The sequence below is a fragment of the Rhinoraja longicauda genome, chromosome 7, assembly GCF_053455715.1.
Source record: "Rhinoraja longicauda isolate Sanriku21f chromosome 7, sRhiLon1.1, whole genome shotgun sequence".
NCBI classification, from domain to species: domain Eukaryota; kingdom Metazoa; phylum Chordata; class Chondrichthyes; order Rajiformes; family Arhynchobatidae; genus Rhinoraja; species Rhinoraja longicauda.
The window spans coordinates 10,964,025-10,982,273 of NC_135959.1; the positions used below are offsets into that span (position 1 = coordinate 10,964,025).

General features: G+C 42.6%; 1 protein-coding gene across 6 annotated transcripts in view; it reads left to right on the top strand.

Annotated features, from left to right (window-relative positions):
* herc2 (HECT and RLD domain containing E3 ubiquitin protein ligase 2) overlaps positions 1–18,249 on the top strand; it is a 167,091-nt gene that overhangs the window by 124,847 nt on the left and 23,995 nt on the right. For all 6 annotated transcript variants that reach the window (XM_078402096.1, XM_078402100.1, XM_078402097.1 and 3 more), the window contains exons 68-80: positions 2,437–2,580; positions 4,062–4,253; positions 4,688–4,841; positions 5,018–5,125; positions 6,351–6,482; positions 7,844–8,002; positions 9,753–9,871; positions 9,970–10,095; positions 10,233–10,388; positions 12,583–12,698; positions 14,333–14,531; positions 14,807–15,021; positions 15,481–15,658. In XM_078402096.1, coding sequence (XP_078258222.1) covers positions 2,437–2,580; positions 4,062–4,253; positions 4,688–4,841; positions 5,018–5,125; positions 6,351–6,482; positions 7,844–8,002; positions 9,753–9,871; positions 9,970–10,095; positions 10,233–10,388; positions 12,583–12,698; positions 14,333–14,531; positions 14,807–15,021; positions 15,481–15,658 — 1,998 coding nt within the window. The remainder of the gene's footprint in view (positions 1–2,436; positions 2,581–4,061; positions 4,254–4,687; positions 4,842–5,017; positions 5,126–6,350; positions 6,483–7,843; positions 8,003–9,752; positions 9,872–9,969; positions 10,096–10,232; positions 10,389–12,582; positions 12,699–14,332; positions 14,532–14,806; positions 15,022–15,480; positions 15,659–18,249) is intronic.

Sequence of the window (18,249 nt, forward strand, 5' to 3'; positions counted from 1 at the left end):
TGCCCACTACTCTCCTATGTGGGACCTTGTCGAATGCTTTCTGAAAGTCGAGGTACACCACATCCACTGACTCTCCCTTGTCAATTTTCCTAGTTACATCCTCAAAAAATTCCAGTAGATTTGTCAAGCATGATTTCCCCTTCGTAAATCCATGCTGACTCGGAATGATCCCGTTACTGCTATCCAAATGCTCAGCAATTTCGTCTTTTATAATTGACTCCAGCATCTTCCCCACCACTGATGTCAGACTAACTGGTCTATAATTACCCGTTTTCTCTCTCCCTCCTTTCTTAAAAAGTGGGATAACATTTGCTATCCTCCAATCCACAGGAACTGATCCTGAATCTATAGAACATTGAAAAATGATCTCCAATGCTTCCACTATTTCTAGAGCCACCTCCTTAAGTACTCTGGGATGCAGACCATCAGGCCCTGGGGATTTATCAGCCTTCAGTCCCATCAGTCTACCCAAAACCATTTCCTGCCTAATGTGGATTTCCTTCAGTTCCTCCATCACCCTAGGTTCTCCGGCCCCTAGAACATTTGGGAGATTGTGTGTATCTTCCTCAGTGAAGACAGATCCAAAGTAACGGTTTAACTCGTCTGCCATTTCTTTGTTCCCCATAATAAATTCCCCTGCTTCTGTCTTCAAGGGACCCACATTTGCCTTGACTATTTTTTTCCTCTTCACGTACCTAAAAAAACTTTTGCTATCCTCCTTTATATTATTGGCTAGTTTACCCTCGTACCTCATCTTTTCTCCCCGTATTGCCTTTTTAGTTAACTTTTGTTGCTCTTTAAAAGAGTCCCAATCCTCTGTCTTCCCACTCTTCTTTGCTATGTTATACTTCCTCTCCTTAATTTTTATGCTGTCCCTGACTTCCCTTGTCAGCCACAGGTGTCTCTTACTCCCCTTAGAGTCTTTCCACCTCTTTGGAATAAATTGATCCTGCAACCTCTGCATTATTCCCAGGAATACCTGCCATTGCTGTTCTACCGTCTTCCCTGCTAGGGCCTCCTTCCAATCAATTTTGGCAAGCTCCTGCCTCATGCCTCTGTAATCCCCTTTGCTATACTGTAATACCGACACTTCCGATTTTCCCTTCTGCCTTTCCATTTGCAGAGTAAAACTTATCATGTTGTGATCACTGCCTCCTAATGGCTCTTTTACCTCTAGTCCCCTTATCAGATCAGGATCATTACACAACACTAAATCCAGAATTGCCTTCTCCCTGGTAGGCTCCAGTACAAGCTGTTCTAAGAATCCATCTCGAAGGCTCTCTACAAACTTTCTTTCCTGGGGTCCATTTCCAACCTGATTTTCCCAGTCTACCTGCATGTTGAAATCTCCCATAACCACCGTAGCATTACATTTTTGACACGCCAATTTTATCTCCTGATTCAACTTGCACCCTATGTCGAGGCTACTGTTTGGGGGCCTATAGATAACTCCCATTAGGGTCTTTTTACCCTTACAATTTCTCATTTCTATCCATACTGATTCAACATCTCCTGATTCTATGTCACCCCTTGCAAGGGAATGAATATCATTCCTTACCATCAGAGCAACCCCACCCCCTCTGCCCACCTGTCTGTCTTTTCTATACGTTGTGTACCCCTGAATATTCAGTTCCCAGCCCTGGTCCTCTTGTAGCCATGTCTCAGTGATCCCTACAACATCATACTTGCCCATGACTAACTGAGCCTCAAGCTCATCCACTTTATTTTTTATACTACGCGCATTTAAGTACAACACTTTAACTTCTGTATTTACCTTCCCTCTCACATCGTTCACAATTGGCCCTGCCCTTAATTTCTTTTCCCCTCTAGAACTTCTGTTCCCATTCTTCCGAGAGTCTTTTGCAATATCTCCTGTATTCCCTTTTACCTCATCTTCATATTCACAATTTGTTAACCCCTCCCCCCCACTACTTAGTTTAAAGCCACAGGTGTCACACTAGCAAACCTGCCTGCCAGAATGTTTGTCCCCCTGCTGTTAAGATGCAACCCGTCCCTTTTGTACAAGTTAGCTTTGCACTTGTCCGAATCTGTTGGTTAACACCAAGTTAGGTTTTCCAGCTGATTTATTGTGAGGAGTGGGGAAAGAACGTATTGCTCGAACCCAAGTCAAAATGCTTTGCTTTCTCCAAGCGTTAGAGGTTGTTTACCTTATTTGTTCACATAGTAGGAGAAAACCATAAGATCAAATTGTTTTTTGTCTGGCAGTAATCCAAAAACCTGGACTAATAGATTTGTGTAATGCAGTCAGTGATGCTCCCTCACTTTGAACAATTGATCATGGCTAACCGTCTAATTTGTCACCTCTACCTATGTCTTGTGCTGCATTTGATGGACTGCTTAGTACATTATAACAATGTTTTCAGTTTTTCAGGTATGATCTTTTAAATCGCTAAAAGGCTTAATTGTATGTTTAAGGTTGCACCTTCAGAAGAGGCCCTGACGCCATCGTCTGCAGTGACTCCCTCCACTTCAGCAACCTCGGCTCGACCGTTCATTCCTGTAACTGATGACCCGAGGGCTGCCACTATAATTGCAGAGACCATGACCAAAACAAAAGAGGTAATCTGTGCAATAATTGTATACTTAAAATAATTTGCCTAGGAAATTGAAAGATGTTGTTGGAAATTGGCCGTTGATTTTGCCATGACTCTTAATGTGATAATACCAGATAATCGGTTGGGGTTAGATTTTAATGTCTCCTTTAATAAGAAATGGTTGTCTTGACATTTTTCTCCAGGGCATAATGTCTGCAACAGCTTATTCCTGTATCTTAGGCCACGCGTAGCTAGGCAAAAAGGCACAATGCTGGGTTTTGTCCAATGTGCATCTGGGTGTCTGGTAGGAAAATAACTGCAGATGGGTGGTAGTGTGAACTGAGGAAGATGCTATGAGGTTGCAGGGTGACTTGGACAGGTGGTGTGAGTGGGCGGATGCATGGCAGATGCAGTTTAATGTGGATAAGTGTGAGGTTATCCACTTTGGTGGTAAGAATAGGAAGGCAGATTATTATCTGAATGGTGTCAAGATAGAAAAAGGGGACGTACAACGAGATCTGGGTGTCCTAGTGCATCAGTCACTGAAAGGAAGCATGCAGGTACAGCAGGCAGTGAAGAAAGCCAATGGAATGTTGGCCTTCATAACAAGGGAAGTTGAGTACAGGAGCAAAGAGGTCCTTCTGCAGTTGTACAGGGCCCTAGTGAGACCGCACCTGGAGTACTGTGTGCAGTTTTGGTCTCCAAATTTGAGGAAGGATATTCTTGCTATTGAGGGCATGCAGCGTAGGTTTACTAGGTTAATTCCCGGAATGGCGGGACTGTCATATGTTGAAAGACTGGAGCAACTAGGCTTGTATACACTGGAATTTAGAAGGATGAGAGGGGATCTTATTGAAACATATAAGATTATTAAGGGGTTAGACACGTTAGAGGCAGGAAACATGTTCCCAATGTTGGGGGTGTCCAGAACCAGGGGCCACAGTTTAAGAATAAGGGGTAGGCCATTTAGAACGGAGATGAGGAAAAACTTTTTCAGTCAGAGAGTTGTAAATCTGTGGAATTCTCTGTCTCAGAAGGCAGTGGAGGCCAATTCTCTGAATGCATTCAAGAGAGAGCTAGATAGAGCTCTTAAGGATAGCGGAGTCAGGGGGTATGGGGAGAAGGCAGGAACGGGATACTGATTGAGAATGATCAGCCATGATCACATTGAATGGTGGTGCTGGCTCAAAGGGCCGAATGGACTACTCCTGCACCTATTGTCTATTGCTGGTGCAAATCGAAGGTATGACAAAATGCTGTAGTAATTCAGCGGGTCAGGCAGCATCTCTGGAGCGAAGGAATGGGTGACGTTTCGGGTCGAGACCCTTCAGACTGATGTGTCTGGTGTCTTGTACTAATCTCATGGTAAAGGGAGATCATAAATTTTTCTGGCAAAATATGTATACAGTACATGTTTTAAACGCTAGTCTATTTCACATTTTAAAGATGCATCCTGTTGATTTGATTCAACCTTTTGACTATAAATGGAACATTTTCCTTTAAAAGGATTCGGAAAACCAGACCAAATCATCAGGACCTGAACCACAGCACTTGGATGAATTCACAAGTCTCCTTGTATCAGATGACACTCGAGTGATGGTTGATTTGTTGAAGTTGGCTGTGTCGAGCCGTGCTGGTGAGAAAGGCAAAGATGTCTTGTCTGCTGTGCTTTCAGCAATGGGCACTGCCTATCCACAGGTAAATATAAGCATTTCATGAAACGCGAGAAACTCTATCTTATGATTGTTCAAACTTTTTTATAAGGTGCTTAATTTAATGTTTTCTTTTGATTTCTTTGCTCGTCAAATGGTATTTTTTTAATTGCTTATCCCAAATGCTATGAGCTACTATAATGTATTTATTATTTGATTTAAAACTAGAATTTTATTTTAGTCAGAGGGTGGCGAATCAATTGCCACAGGCGGCTGAGGAGGCCAAGTCAATGGATACTTTCAAAGCGGAGATTGACAGATTCTTGGTTTGTAAGGGTGTCAGGCGTTATGGGGGGAAGGGAGTGGAATGGGGTTGAGGGGGTAAGACAGATCATGCATGATTAAATAGCAGAGTGGACTTGTTGGGCCGAATGGCCCAATTCTGCTCATAGAACTTATGAATTGCGTTTCTGTGCACAGGTCGCTGACATGCTGTTGGAGCTGTGTGTGACTGAATTGGAAGATGTGGCATCGGATTCTCAAAGTGGCCGCCATTCTCCTCAGCCTGTGATAGTGGAAAGTAGTCACCCGTACACTGATGACACATCTTCAACTGGCACAGTCAAAATACCAGGTACCTACCTTTATGTAACCGTGTTGGGGTAGAACATGCTGATTCTGGGTGCTCAGCTGCTCATGCCCTGTGGCGCCTTTCCAGGTTTGGTACGGGGTAAAAAGTGACATGTGAAAAGGAAGTGTAGATTTACAAGCAGATAACTTTCATTTTGGTTTGTTTTGGTTGTTATTCAGGCGCCGAAGGCCTCAGAGTGGAATTTGACCGACAGTGTTCCACAGAGCGTCGCCATGACCCACTGACCATAATGGACGGTGCCAACAGAATTGTCTCTGTTAGATCAGGTATGAACTTTTTTACAACTTGTCTTCACGTGCATGTCTCGAGTGATAATATGCCTTAATTTTTAAATCTGGAATATTAAATTGATTGGATTCACAAAAATCGTTTTTTCTTTTCCAGTTAATCTAAAGGGTTTTTTAGGGCTTCAACTATTGGGCATATATTTGTGCTGTTTCTGAACTTTGACGGTAGTGTTAAAATATCATTGGGAGATTTCAGATCATGTACATGCTGAAGCAACCTCAAGTAAGTTACTGTGGAGGAAACGGTAGCGTTTCGGTAACGGCGGCACGGTAGCGCAGCGGTAGAGTTGCTGCTTTACAGCGAATGCAGCGCCGGAGACTCAGGTTCGATCCTGACTACGGGTGCTGTACTGTAAGGAGTTTGTACGTTCTCCCCGTGACCTGCGTGGGTTTCCTCCGAGATCTTCGGTTTCCTCCCACACTCCAAAGACGTACAGGTATGTAGGTTAATTGACTGGGTAAATGTAAAAAATTGTCCCTAGTGTGCGTAGGATAGTGTTAGTGTGCTGGGATCACTGGGCGGTGCGGACTTGGTGGGCCGAAAAGGCCTGTTTCCGCGCTGTATCTGAAATATGAAAATATGAAAGATTGATGAATTAACCAAGGAATGAGGTTCCTAAAGCAAACGCTTAAAGGGAAACATATAACCTATTAAACAGATTTTGAACAACCGATCAATAATAGGGCATTTAATGAAATCACCAGTCCATGAAAAAATTATTATTTCTTAACTTGGTGTACATTGAGACCATTCCTTAGAATTTTAGGATTTTAAAATGATTAAAATTAAATTAAATTATGCTATTTGGCTATATGTAGATTTAAACCTTGGTCATTTTATAAACAAAGGAGAAAATAAACATCTGGTTAAAGAGTTATGTTGTTCATAAGTTCTTGCGTTCATAAGTTCTAGGAGAAGAATTAGGCCATTCGGCCCATCAAGTCTACTCAGCCATTCAATGATGACTGATCTATCTTTCCCTCTCAACCCCATTCTCCTGCTTTCTCCCCATAACATGTGACACCCTTGCTAATCACTGTTACTTCAGCGCGGAGCGAAACGGTGAGCCACTGGCTGCACAACCTTTTGTGCATAATTGTTTTGTGCAGGGCAATGAATCTCATGGCCCACACCAAGTTACTAGGTATTGTGATGTAACAGGTTATGCATTTTAGTTATGCAGTGATATGTTGGCTGATACAGGTCGAGAATGGTCAGACTGGTCCAGTGAACTGAGAATTCCTGGAGATGAGCTGAAGTGGAAGTTCACCAGTGATGGTTCTGTGAATGGCTGGGGGTGGCGATTTACAGTGTATCCCATTATGCCTGCTGCAGGTAACTTGTATTTGTGTATCTTTGTATAATTAAGTGCACAGATTAGGCAAACAGGCACCCTGGCAGCAAGACCTGCCATGTTATTTTATTCCATGACACTGGAACACGTATACAGGAGCTGAAAGCAGTGATGTACCTTGAAAGATCCCAATGCTCATATCTTATAGCGAATGTTTTTGTTGGACCAATGTTTTATTTTTCTTCCATACTTTAATTAAAAAAATACTCTGGGGTTGTTGGGCGGTGTCAAGAATACTTGGGTGGCGTGGTGGCACAGTGGTAGAGTTGCTGCCTTACAGCTCCAGAGACCCGGGTTAGATCCTGACTACGGGTGCTGTCTGTGAGCAGTTTGTATGTCCTCCCCCGAATGTGTGGGTTTTCCTCCAGTTTTCTCCCACACCCCAAAGACGTACAAGTTTGAAGGTTAATTGGCCAGTAAAATGTAAATTGTCCCTCGTGTGTTGGATAGTGTTAGTATATGTGGATCGCTGGTCGGCGCGGACTCAGTGGGCCGAAGGGCCTGTTTCCGCGCTGTATCTCTAAACTAAACTAAAGATGTCTGCTTTGCCTTTTGTGGTTGAAAATCTTTATATTGTTTTGTATTTTTAAGAGCTTTTACTAATTACTGTGGGTTCTGTTAATGACAGATTACCTGCTAATGTTCAGTAATGCATGTCTTTAAATTGGTTTGGCATCTAACATTTCTATAACTGCACTTGATGTTTCTTGTGTACGAAGGAACTGCAGATGCTGGTTTAAACCAAAGATAGACACAGAAAGCTGGAGCAACTCAGCGGAACAGGCAGCATCTTTGGAGAGAAGGAATGGATGATGTTTCGGGTTGAGATGTCTGGTCTGAAGAAGGGTCTCAACCCGAAACGTCATCCGTTCCTTCTCTCTTGAGATGCCGCCTGTCCCGCTGAGTTACTCCAGCTTTTGGTGTCTGTCTTGATGTTTCAAACTTGTCCTTAAGCCATACACAATCTGCATTTTTTTCCTTTGGTTATCTTTCATTCAAACACTGGAAGAAAGATCAGAGCAGACTTTGAAAATAATCCTGTGATTAGATCAAGGTTCTTATTTTCTTTTGAATCTTTCTTTTGCATCCCAAGTGGAAATTAATGGATACTGACTTTAAATTTGAGAGCGGGAAGTTCTGTCCAAGGAGCCACATAAATAAACCTGATTTGCCTCTTGTTGAATCTCGTGGTACAACGTTAATAATATTGATTAGTTTAATTATGTAACCATTGATTTTTGGTAACTTTCTAGTACTGGCTGATGTCTTGAGAATAAACTTCTTTCAAGTATTATTTCTGTTTGTTGTAATCATACCATTAATGTTTTAACATTTAAACCAGGTCCTAAAGATCTTCTGTCAGATCGTTGTATTTTGTCTTGCCCATCAATGGATTTAGTTACATGCTTGTTGGATTTCCGATTAAGCTTTGCATCAAACAGAAGCATTGTACCACGTTTAGCTGCCTCTTTGGCTGCGTGTGCCCAGCTGAGTGCTCTTGGTAAGTATTAGAGCATGAAGTAACAAAAAACAGAAATGTTGGAAATACTCAGCAAATCAGACAGCATTTGTGAGGATGAAATGGTTAGACCAAATATCTTACACTAGAACATGGGGGGAAAAACATTTTTAAGATGTAGAGATGTGGAGGAGAGAGTGGGAGAAAGGGAACATCTGTAATAGGGTGAAAGATTAAATGATAAAAGCGATGTGACTTTAACACAAACCCAGTGATGTTAATAATACAGAATAATGATTCAATGTTTCAAGGTCAGTTTATTGTCACATGTACCAATTAAGGTACAGTGAAATTTGAGTTAGCATACAGCCGTTCTAAGTGAAAAGCAACAAGACACACAGCCACAAAGGTTAACATAAACATCCATCACAGTGGATTCCACATGCCTCACTGTGATGGAAGGCAATAAAGTTCACTCTTCTTCCTCTTGTTTTCCCGCGGCCGGGGCAGTCACACCACCCGCAATCGGGGCGATCAAAGCCCCCGCAGCCGACGATCGAAGCCCCCATCGGTGTGATGGAAACTCCCGCGTCGGGGCGGTTGAAACACTCTCCGCGGCATGGAGCTCCCAAGTCGGCCTCTTCTTACCAGAGACCGCGGACTTCACGATGTTAAAGTCCACAGGCCCCGCGGTTGGATCGTCGATCCCCGGCAAAGGGATTGCAAACTCCGCGATGTTAAAGTCCCGCAGACTTCTGCGGCTTGGAGCGCTGGGTGGGTCTCCAGCAAAGGCCCCCAACTCCACGTTTTTAGGCTGCATTGGGGACGGAGATACGATATGGGAAAAAAATCGCATCTCCGTCCAAGTAAGGGATTGGGAAAAAAAAGTTTCCCCAACCCCACCCCCCACATAAAACAAACCAAGGAACACCAAAAAACATACTTTTTAACACTTACTAAAAATAACAAAAAGAAGAAAGGACAGACAGACTGTTGGCGAGGCAGCCACTGCTGACGTTACTAAAAATAATTGGAAGGAATGCTGGAAATCTTGAAAGGAAATGCTGATTATTTGAATTTGCTGAACTCGTTATCAGAGCTAGAAGGTTGTAATATGTTCAAATGGAAGATGAGGTACAATTCCTTAAACTTCCATTCATCTTTGTTGGAGCAGTGAAGGAAGTCAATGACAAATAAATTGGAGTAGGAGTGAGATGGAAGCTAAAATGGTCGGTGACGTGGAGAGCAGGGACCCGAAACGTCACCCATTCCTTCTCTCCTGAGATGCTGCCTGACCTGCTGAGTTACTCCAGCATTTTGTGAATAAGGTTCACACTAGAGGTGCCTTGTGCTCGTACGTAGTCTTCCCACTGTGGAGAAAACCATATCTTGAACAGTGAATATATTTTCTAAAATTGATAGACATGCAAATAAATGACTGAAAAAGTGGGATCCAGGACTATGGGAAGGAAGGAGGTAAAAGGGCAGATGCTGTGGCTCCCAATTGTGCATAAGATGTGAATATTGTGGTAAATTAAATCATCCTTGGGCAATATTTTCCTGGGAATGCTAAAAGGGGGAGAAACACATTTCAAGGTAAAATGTGTTTATTGATGGGATTATTTCGCAGGTGGTGAAAATTGTGGGAGGGTGGAAAGCAAGGACAAGAAGAATATCATAGTTCTGGGAGTGGGTTTGTGGAAGAAATGGGATGTACAGAAGTGCAGTAACTGCTCTTTGAAGGCATTATTAAGACAAGTGTATTAACAATCTTTTTGCTTTGTACTGAAAGCTGCCAGTCACAGGATGTGGGCTTTGCAGAGATTGCGCAAGCTTTTAACAACGGAGTTTGGTCAGACTATAAACATCAATCGGCTACTTGGTGACAGCGATGGAGAATCACGTACTCTGGTACGATGACAATGCATTTAACATACTCACTTTATTTAGTGTCTCTTTCAAATGAACCATCAGGCATAAGTATGCTCACTATTGAGATTTCTTTTTAGAGTTTTACAGGGACAGCTTTAGCCGCATTGGTCAAAGGTCTTCCAGAAGCTTTACAGCGTCAGTATGAGTACGAAGATCCAGTTGTTAGAGGAGGAAAGCAGCTCCTTCACAGCCCCTTTTTCAAGGTAATTATTATTTTTGGTTCTGTAGATGTAATTGAACACCTGGGAGTTTAAATTTAAGGATCGTGTTATACCTGATGTTCAATTCTTGACAAGTTTGTGAAACGACCTTTTCTAAATGAGTCTCTTATGGTTTTCAGGTTTTGGTCGCTCTGGCATGCGATTTAGAGCTTGACACTTTGCCTTGCTGTGCTGAGACACACAAGTGGGCATGGTTTAGAAGATACTGCACAGCTTTGAGGGTTGCTGTGGCTCTGGATAAACGAACACCTTTGCCACGGCAGTTTCCCGATGAGGTAATAAATTGGTATGATTTTTCTCTTCTGAACCAGATTTATAATCGATCAAGCTATTTGAAAAGTCCTAATTCATCTACGCAGAATGGCTCTTCTGAAAATTACACACGTTGTCTTAACAATTCCATTAAAGTGGGATCGTTAACTAATTTCTTTTTGTGGATGATATGTGTTTGGTATTATAGACAATAGGTGCAGGAGGAGGCCATTCGGCCCTTCGAGCCAGCACCGCCATTCAATGTGATCATGGCTGATCATTCTCAATCAGTACCCTGTTCCTGCCTTCTCCCCATACCCCCTGACTCCGCTATCCTTAAGAGCTCTATCTAGCTCTCTCTTGAATGCATTCAGAGAATTGGCCTCCACAGCCTTCTGAGGCAGAGAATTCCACAGATAACTATAATTATATATTTATATTTATATGGCACATAATTATATGGAGGATTGCAAAGCTGGAGCTTATGATATAAGCTTCCTCAAAATTAATAAATGTGTTGTGTAAATATGAATCAAAATTTACAAATTTAATTCAATTCTATGATGTGCTCATAATTATACTTGTTGAGACTGAGTTGTAAATATTCAGTAAAGTCAGATTTCAGAGCCCACCACAGCACAGAGTCTGCCTTGTTCAAGGTACACAACGACCTGCTTCTCGCCATCGACACCGGCGACTGTGCAATCCTGCTCCTTCTCGACCTCAACGCAGCGTTCGATACAGTCAAGTCAAGTCAAGTCAATTTTATTTGTATAGCACATTTAAAAACAACCCACGTTGACCAAAGTGCTGTACATCTGATTAGGTTCCAATGGAAAAAAAATGAAACATACAGTAGCACGCAAACAGTTCACAGCGCCTCCTCAATGAGCCTCAAACGCTAGGGAGTAGAAATAGGTTTTGAGCCTGGACTTAAAGGAGTCGATGGAGGGGGCAGTTCTGATGGGGAGAGGGATGCTGTTCCACAGTCTAGGAGCTGCAACCGCAAAAGCGCGGTCACCCCTGAGCTTAAGCCTAGACCGCGGGATAGTGAGTAGCCCCAAGTCGGCCGACCTGAGGGACCTGGAGTTAGAGAGGGGGGTTAGAAGATTTTTGATGTGGGGGGGGGGGAGTGTCCATTTAGGGCTTTATACGTGAATAGGAGGAGCTTGAAGTTCATTGAACAGCATCCCTCTCCCCATCAGAACTGCCCCCTCCATCGACTCCTTTAAGTCCAGGCTCAAAACCTATTTCTACTCCCTAGCGTTTGAGGCTCATTGAGGAGGCGCTGTGAACTGTTTGCGTGCTACTGTATGTTTCATTTTTTTTCCATTGGAACCTAATCAGATGTACAGCACGTTGGTCAACGTGGGTTGTTTTTAAATGTGCTATACAAATAAAATTGACTTGACTTGACTTGACTGATACAGTAAACTATGTCAACACATAGAATAACTCCGGGGGTGTTAAAAATACTAAATTATTTGACTGTACAAAAAGAATTTGGAAGGAATGCTGGAAATTTTGATTGAAAATTTGAAGATTATTAAGGGGTTGGACACGTTAGAGGCAGGAAACATGTTCCCAATGTTGGGGGAAGTCCAGAACCAGGGGCCACAGTTTAAGAATAAGGGGTAGGCCATTTAGAATGGAGATGAGGAAAAACTTTTTCAGTCAGAGAGTTGTAAATCTCTGGAATTCACTGCCTCAGAAGGCAGCGGAGGCCAATTCTCTGAATGCATTCAAGAGAGAGCTAGATAGAGCTCTTAAGGATAGCGGAGTCAGGGGGTATGGGGAGAAGGCAGGAACGGGGTACTGATTGAGAATGATCAGCCATGATCAAATTGAATGGTGGTGCTGGCTCGAAGGGCCGAATGGCCTACTCCTGCACCTATTGTCTATTGTCTATAAAACGTTGAACTTTTAATTTAGTCAAGAAGGCTGCCCATAGTGCTTCAGAGATACGGGAGAGGTATAATTAGTGGGTCAGAGGTGTCTTGTATAATTGTTACATGGCTTCTGTTGGTCTGGCAAAACGGATAATATGGCAAGGCTCTGGAACCAAGGATGCCGGTAAATCGGTGGTGGACCTTTCTTTAATTAGTCAAACCACTGTTTTGCAGTAAATAAGAATTGTGTAATCACTGTACTCCAATTACAAAATTTTAAGCGGCTTCAAACGTTTTGCATTCTTACATTTCATTTGTTCTGTTCTAGGTGGCAAAAAAAATCCGCGAACTAATGATTGATAATGAATGTATGAATGTTCTTCATGAAAGCCATGATATATTCAGAAAAGAACAAGACGAACAGCTTGTCCAATGGATAAATAGGTGTGGAGTCCATAGTTTTCAATGCTTCCTTGTGTGTAATAAATAGTACTTTCAGAGTCATAGAGTTTGGAAATGGGTTCTTTGCCCCAATTTATCCATGCCAACTAAGGTGTCTCTCTCATTTGGTCCAATTTACCTGCATTTGACCTCTAAAGCTTTTTTATCTAAATACCTGTCCATGCCACTGTACAATTGCCTTTTAAACATTAATTGTAATTGTACTCTTCAGCTTTCTCTGCAGATCATTCCATTTAATCACCACCCTCTGTCCCTTTTAAACATTTCCTCTCCTACCTTAAGTCTGTGCCCTCTAATTTTAGACTCCTCTACACTGAGAAAAATACTATATCCATCCACCTCTATGCCGCTCATAATTTTATACTAGGTTACCCCTCTACCTCCTATCCACAGGGACGTTTAAAAGTCCCAGCGCCTCCAAATAACTCAGGCCCTCCAGTCTCGGTAACATCCTCATGAATCTTTTCTGCATCCTTTCCAGCTTAATAACACCCTTCCTATAGCTGGGTCACCAGAAAAGTGCCTAATACTCCAAGTGCGGTCTCATGATGTCCCAACTCCTGTACTCAATGCTCTGACTGATAAAGGCAACTGTGCTACAATTGATGTTTGGCTTGTGGCCTGTAATTCTTTGGCTTGGCTTCACAGACCTCAGTCACTCTCCAGTCTTCTGACATCTCACCTGTGGCAAATATCTGTGCCAGGGTGTCTCCAATTTCTTTCCTAGCTTCCCCCCAATGTTCTTGGATACTTGGTAAGGCCCCAGGGATTTATTACTTCAATATGCCTTAAGTCCACATTGTGGTAACACAAAGAGACTGCAGATGCAGGGAATTTGGAGTAAAAAAATCTGCTGGATTTGAGATGCTCCAGCATTTTGTGTCTATCTACTGGAGGAACTCAGCGTGTCAGGTAGTGTCAATGGAGGGAAATGGACAGTTGGTGTTTCACGTCATGAATCTGTTCTAATACATCGCTCTCTTAATTCCTTGCCTTTCATGGCCTTCTCCACGGCAACGTGTGACAGTGTAACAACATTTGACTAGTTTCTTAATTATAAGTATCTGATTTATTTGTCATGATCTTTAAAAAAAGCTGGGCAACTAGACCTGTGATAATGCTTTTATTGCTTCTGTTTTACCTCTATCAATATTATGCTCATGCTTAGCTTGCAGTGTCTTCCTCTGCTTTCTCCTACTTTTTTCTGTGCTTTATGCCGGATGAAAAACAGAATTTTTGCTCCAGTATTCAGTGTCTACCAAAGCGGAGGCCTGAAGTAACACTTTTGAATATTTATTGCTTAAATAAATATGATATATTCTTACATTTCTTAAATATATATTAGAATTATATTTCTTAGAAAAATATTCTTTTTATATTAAAAAAATTAAAATATTTTTATTCAAAAAAAATATTCCTAGAAAATAATAAGTTGTGAAATCACAATATGGTCAATCATCTTCAGACCCATGCCCTCATAACAAGTGTAGGATCACATTGTATTTTAACCTGTTTTTAACCTGTAGATTAATTTTCTTACCCATATGATAAAAAAGCAGAAATAAGGGAAGCTCTAGGAAATACATTCATACTTCAATATTATCTTTGTTCAACAGGCGGTCTGATGATTGGACCCTTTCCGTTGGTGGGAGTGGAACAATTTATGGTTGGGGTCACAACCACAGAGGTCAGCTGGGAGGAATTGAAGGGGCAAAAGTTAAAATCCCAACGCCATGTGAAGCATTGGCAACCTTGAGACCTGTGCAGCTTATTGGTGGCGAGCAAACCTTGTTTGCCGTAACAGCAGATGGAAAGGTGAGTCTTTAAAAAACCATTCTTAATATTTTCTGCGCATGTTATCTCATTTTAAAGAATACGTTTCGTTATTGATATGTTTTTTGATGTGCCTAATATAAATGTTCAAAGATAATGCAATTTCATTTCCCAAATTTGATCTGGACCAGTAGTTAAAAAATTTTTTTAAATTCACACTGCTGAAATCACTTTGCTAAGTCATCAATTGTGACCATTCTGGCCCCAGGAGGAAAGTGTTCATTGTATATGAATTATTTTTCGTTGTCTCGTGTTAGTTGTACGCAACTGGATATGGAGCTGGAGGAAGACTGGGGATTGGAGGAACAGAGTCAGTCTCTAGTCCCACTTTGTTGGAATCCATTCAACATGTCTTTGTGAAGAAAGTGGCAGTGAATTCAGGGGGCAAGCACTGCCTTGCATTATCATCTGAAGGAGAAGTCTACTCGTGGGGTGAGGCAGAGGATGGCAAGCTGGGACACAGCAATAGGAGGTAAGACAGTAATTTTCTATTATTGCATATTGCTGGTTTCTCCTCTTCCTCGAATAAACGAATAAACTAAACTTTATTTAGTTTATTCGTTTAATTTCTAGAGACAGCGTGGAATCAGGTCATTCGGCCCAGCTATCACTGGTTCTATCCTACACACCAGAGACAATTTGTAGAAGCAAATTAACCTACAAACCTGTACGTCTTTGGAGTGTGGGAAGAAGTTGGAGCTCCTGGAAAAACCCCCGCACAGGTCACAGGGGGAACGTACACACTCTACAGACAGCACCCGTAGTCAGGATGGAACCCGGGTCTCTGGCGCTGTAAGGCAGCAACTCGACCGCTGAGTCCACATCTTGAGCTTTCTCTTTTTTTGGGTAGATGTAAAATTGGTTCAAATATTCTGATTTCTGTGGAGAGGACATTAATTTTATTTTGTTTTTGCTCTTCTGTCTTTTTCAGTCCTTGTGACCGCCCTCGTGTTATTGAATCACTGCGTGGCATAGAAGTGATCGATGTTGCTGCAGGGGGAGCACATAGTGCTTGCGTGACAGCCGCAGGAGAGCTTTACACCTGGGGCAAAGGCAGATACGGAAGACTGGGACATGGGGACAGTGAAGATCAGTTAAAACCAAAGCTGGTGAGTCCTACTGATGAGGTCTCAATTGAAACTTAAATCCCGGTTAGTGTTAATCATTAAAGGAAATTATTGCTATAGATGCCAGCAATGTGATAGGTTTGACTTTGATCAACTCTTGAATTTGGTGAAGTTTATCGTCATACAGAACTGATCAAAAAGATTTGTTAGAAAGTCAAACCTATCACATTCTGAATTATTACAGTTTGTTCCCAGGCTCAAATATGAACTGTATTCAATGCAGAATTATCAATGAGATCTTTGGTTCGCTCCTTGGGAATTCTTGTGTAGACCGTTACCATTTGGAGGAAGTCTTGGTCCGCTTGGACAGCAATGCAAAATTATTTGTCGAATTTTCTATGAAGATGGCCCCCCTGTTATTTGCCCCGAAGGTAGCAGCAAATATAATATGATTGAATAACGAGTGATGCTGGGGCCACAAGCTTCTATAGTTTATAAAAGTGACTTTGATGAAGACACTGTGATATGGTTCTAGATTTGCAGATGCCTCAAAGACAGGTTTTTAAAAAAAAGGAAGTTGTAAAGGTGACATAAGGAAGCTACAAAACAATATAGATAATTGAATTATCAAGATCTGGCAAATGTAGTATCATGTGGAAAAATGTGAAAATGCCCATTTTGGTTGGAGAAATATAAGAAAAAAACATTTTTATCTAAATGATGAGAGGACACAGAATGATTTGGGTGGCCAGGTGCTTGATTTGCAAAAACAAGAGCAGATAATTAGGTTAAGAATATGTTGTAATTTATTGCTTGAGGCTTAAATACAAAGGTTTGGATGATGCGCATCAATCACATGGGGCACTTGTGAAACCATAACTGGAATACGGCAGAAAGTATTGGTCCGCTATTTAAGGATGTAATACTTCAGAGATATTTCAGAGAAGATTTACTCAACACTCCTAGACTGGGTGGGTTAACCTATGAGCAAATGCTGGTGTTGAGAAGAGTGAAAGGTGACAATTGAGGGGTTAAGATGCTGACTGCTTTTGGCCTCCCTATTCAAAATAACCGTAAAACTTATGGAGTTGTGATCATTATCCCCAAAATGCTTTTCCATTGAAACACCAGTCGCCTGGCCAGGCTATCTCTTAACACAAGGTCCAGTATGTTCCCTTCTCTGGTTGGACTATATAGTGTTTCAAGAAACCCTCTTGGATACACCTCACAAGTTCTGCCCTGTCTCTGTCGTTGGCACTGAGAAAGTCCCTGTCGATATTGAAGAAATTAAAGTCGTCCCCTAAGACAACCATATCGCTTTCCCATATTTTGATAATTTTTCCTTGTCTCCCGCTGGCTATTGGGAGGCCGAGAATACAATCCCACTCCACCTATATTACCTCAGCGGACGAACTCTCCAGTATGTCCTCTGAGTGTTGCCATGACAGTTACTCTGATTAGTAGCGCAACTCCTCTACCTCTGTTCCCTCCCTCTTGGTCATGTCAGAAACATCAAAACATTGAGTTGCAATCATATTCCTCCAATAACTACATTTCCACAATAATCACCACATCATCGTCCCAAGCACTGATCCAGGCTCTTAAGTTCATCTACTTTCTCCATAATACTCCTTGCATTGAAATTAAACACACTACAGGCCATCAGCATTACCATATTCCCTCACATTTCCTTGTCTGCCCTTCCTTTGGTGACTTGCTGGTCCTGACCCACACCTTCCCATCACTCCTTCCAATTTCTGACTTACGTCTCTGGTTCCCACCCCTCTGCATCTCTCGCTTAAACCCTGCAGAACTAGCACTAACGAATCTCCGTGCAAGAATATTGATTTCCCCCTCCGGCTCAGGATGCAGCCAGTTCCTCTTGTACGTCATCTCTGCTCCAGAAGAGATCTCAATGGTTTAAAATTCTGAATCCCTGCCCCCTCACTAAATCCTGTGCCAGCCATTCATTCACCTGTCCTATCTTCCTATTACTACCCTCGTTAGCATGTGGCACTGGGAGTAATCTGGAGATTACCACCCTCAGTGTCTTGCTTTTTAATCTTCTGCTTACCTCCCTACAGACCTCCCAACCCTTCCGAATTTGGCGGAAAGTTTCCGCTTTCTTATTTCATTTCCTCTATTCTGATGTTACCTCACATTTTTCCGCAAAACACATGCCTCGCCGCTCGCTCGCTCGGCCCCTGGCCCTGCCCGCGCCCCGCCCCGCTGCTGGCCTAGCCTTGCTGCGGATTGTGAGGCCCGTTAATGTTGAGAGGGGATGGCGGGGGGGTTGGTGTGCCGGGGAGACGGGCAGTGGAGTGGGAAGAGGGAGTGGGGGTCGGGAGGGTGGAGGAAGAGAGTGGGAGTGGGAGAGGAGTGGGGGGGTAGGGGTGGGGGAGTGGATTTGGGGGGAAAGGGGGGGAGTGGAGTAGGGGGGAGGGGTGGGTGGAGTGGAGGGTGGGGAGAGGGGGGTGGGAAAAGGAGTGGTGGGGGTGATGAGAGTGGGGGTGGGGAGGGGTGGGGGGAGTATGGTTGGGGGGGACATGGACCGTTATGATTTGCTGTTGAAGACCACTGGAGCAAGTATGTCTTCAATTAAATTAGGTATGTGCAGTTTTTTAAATGAAACC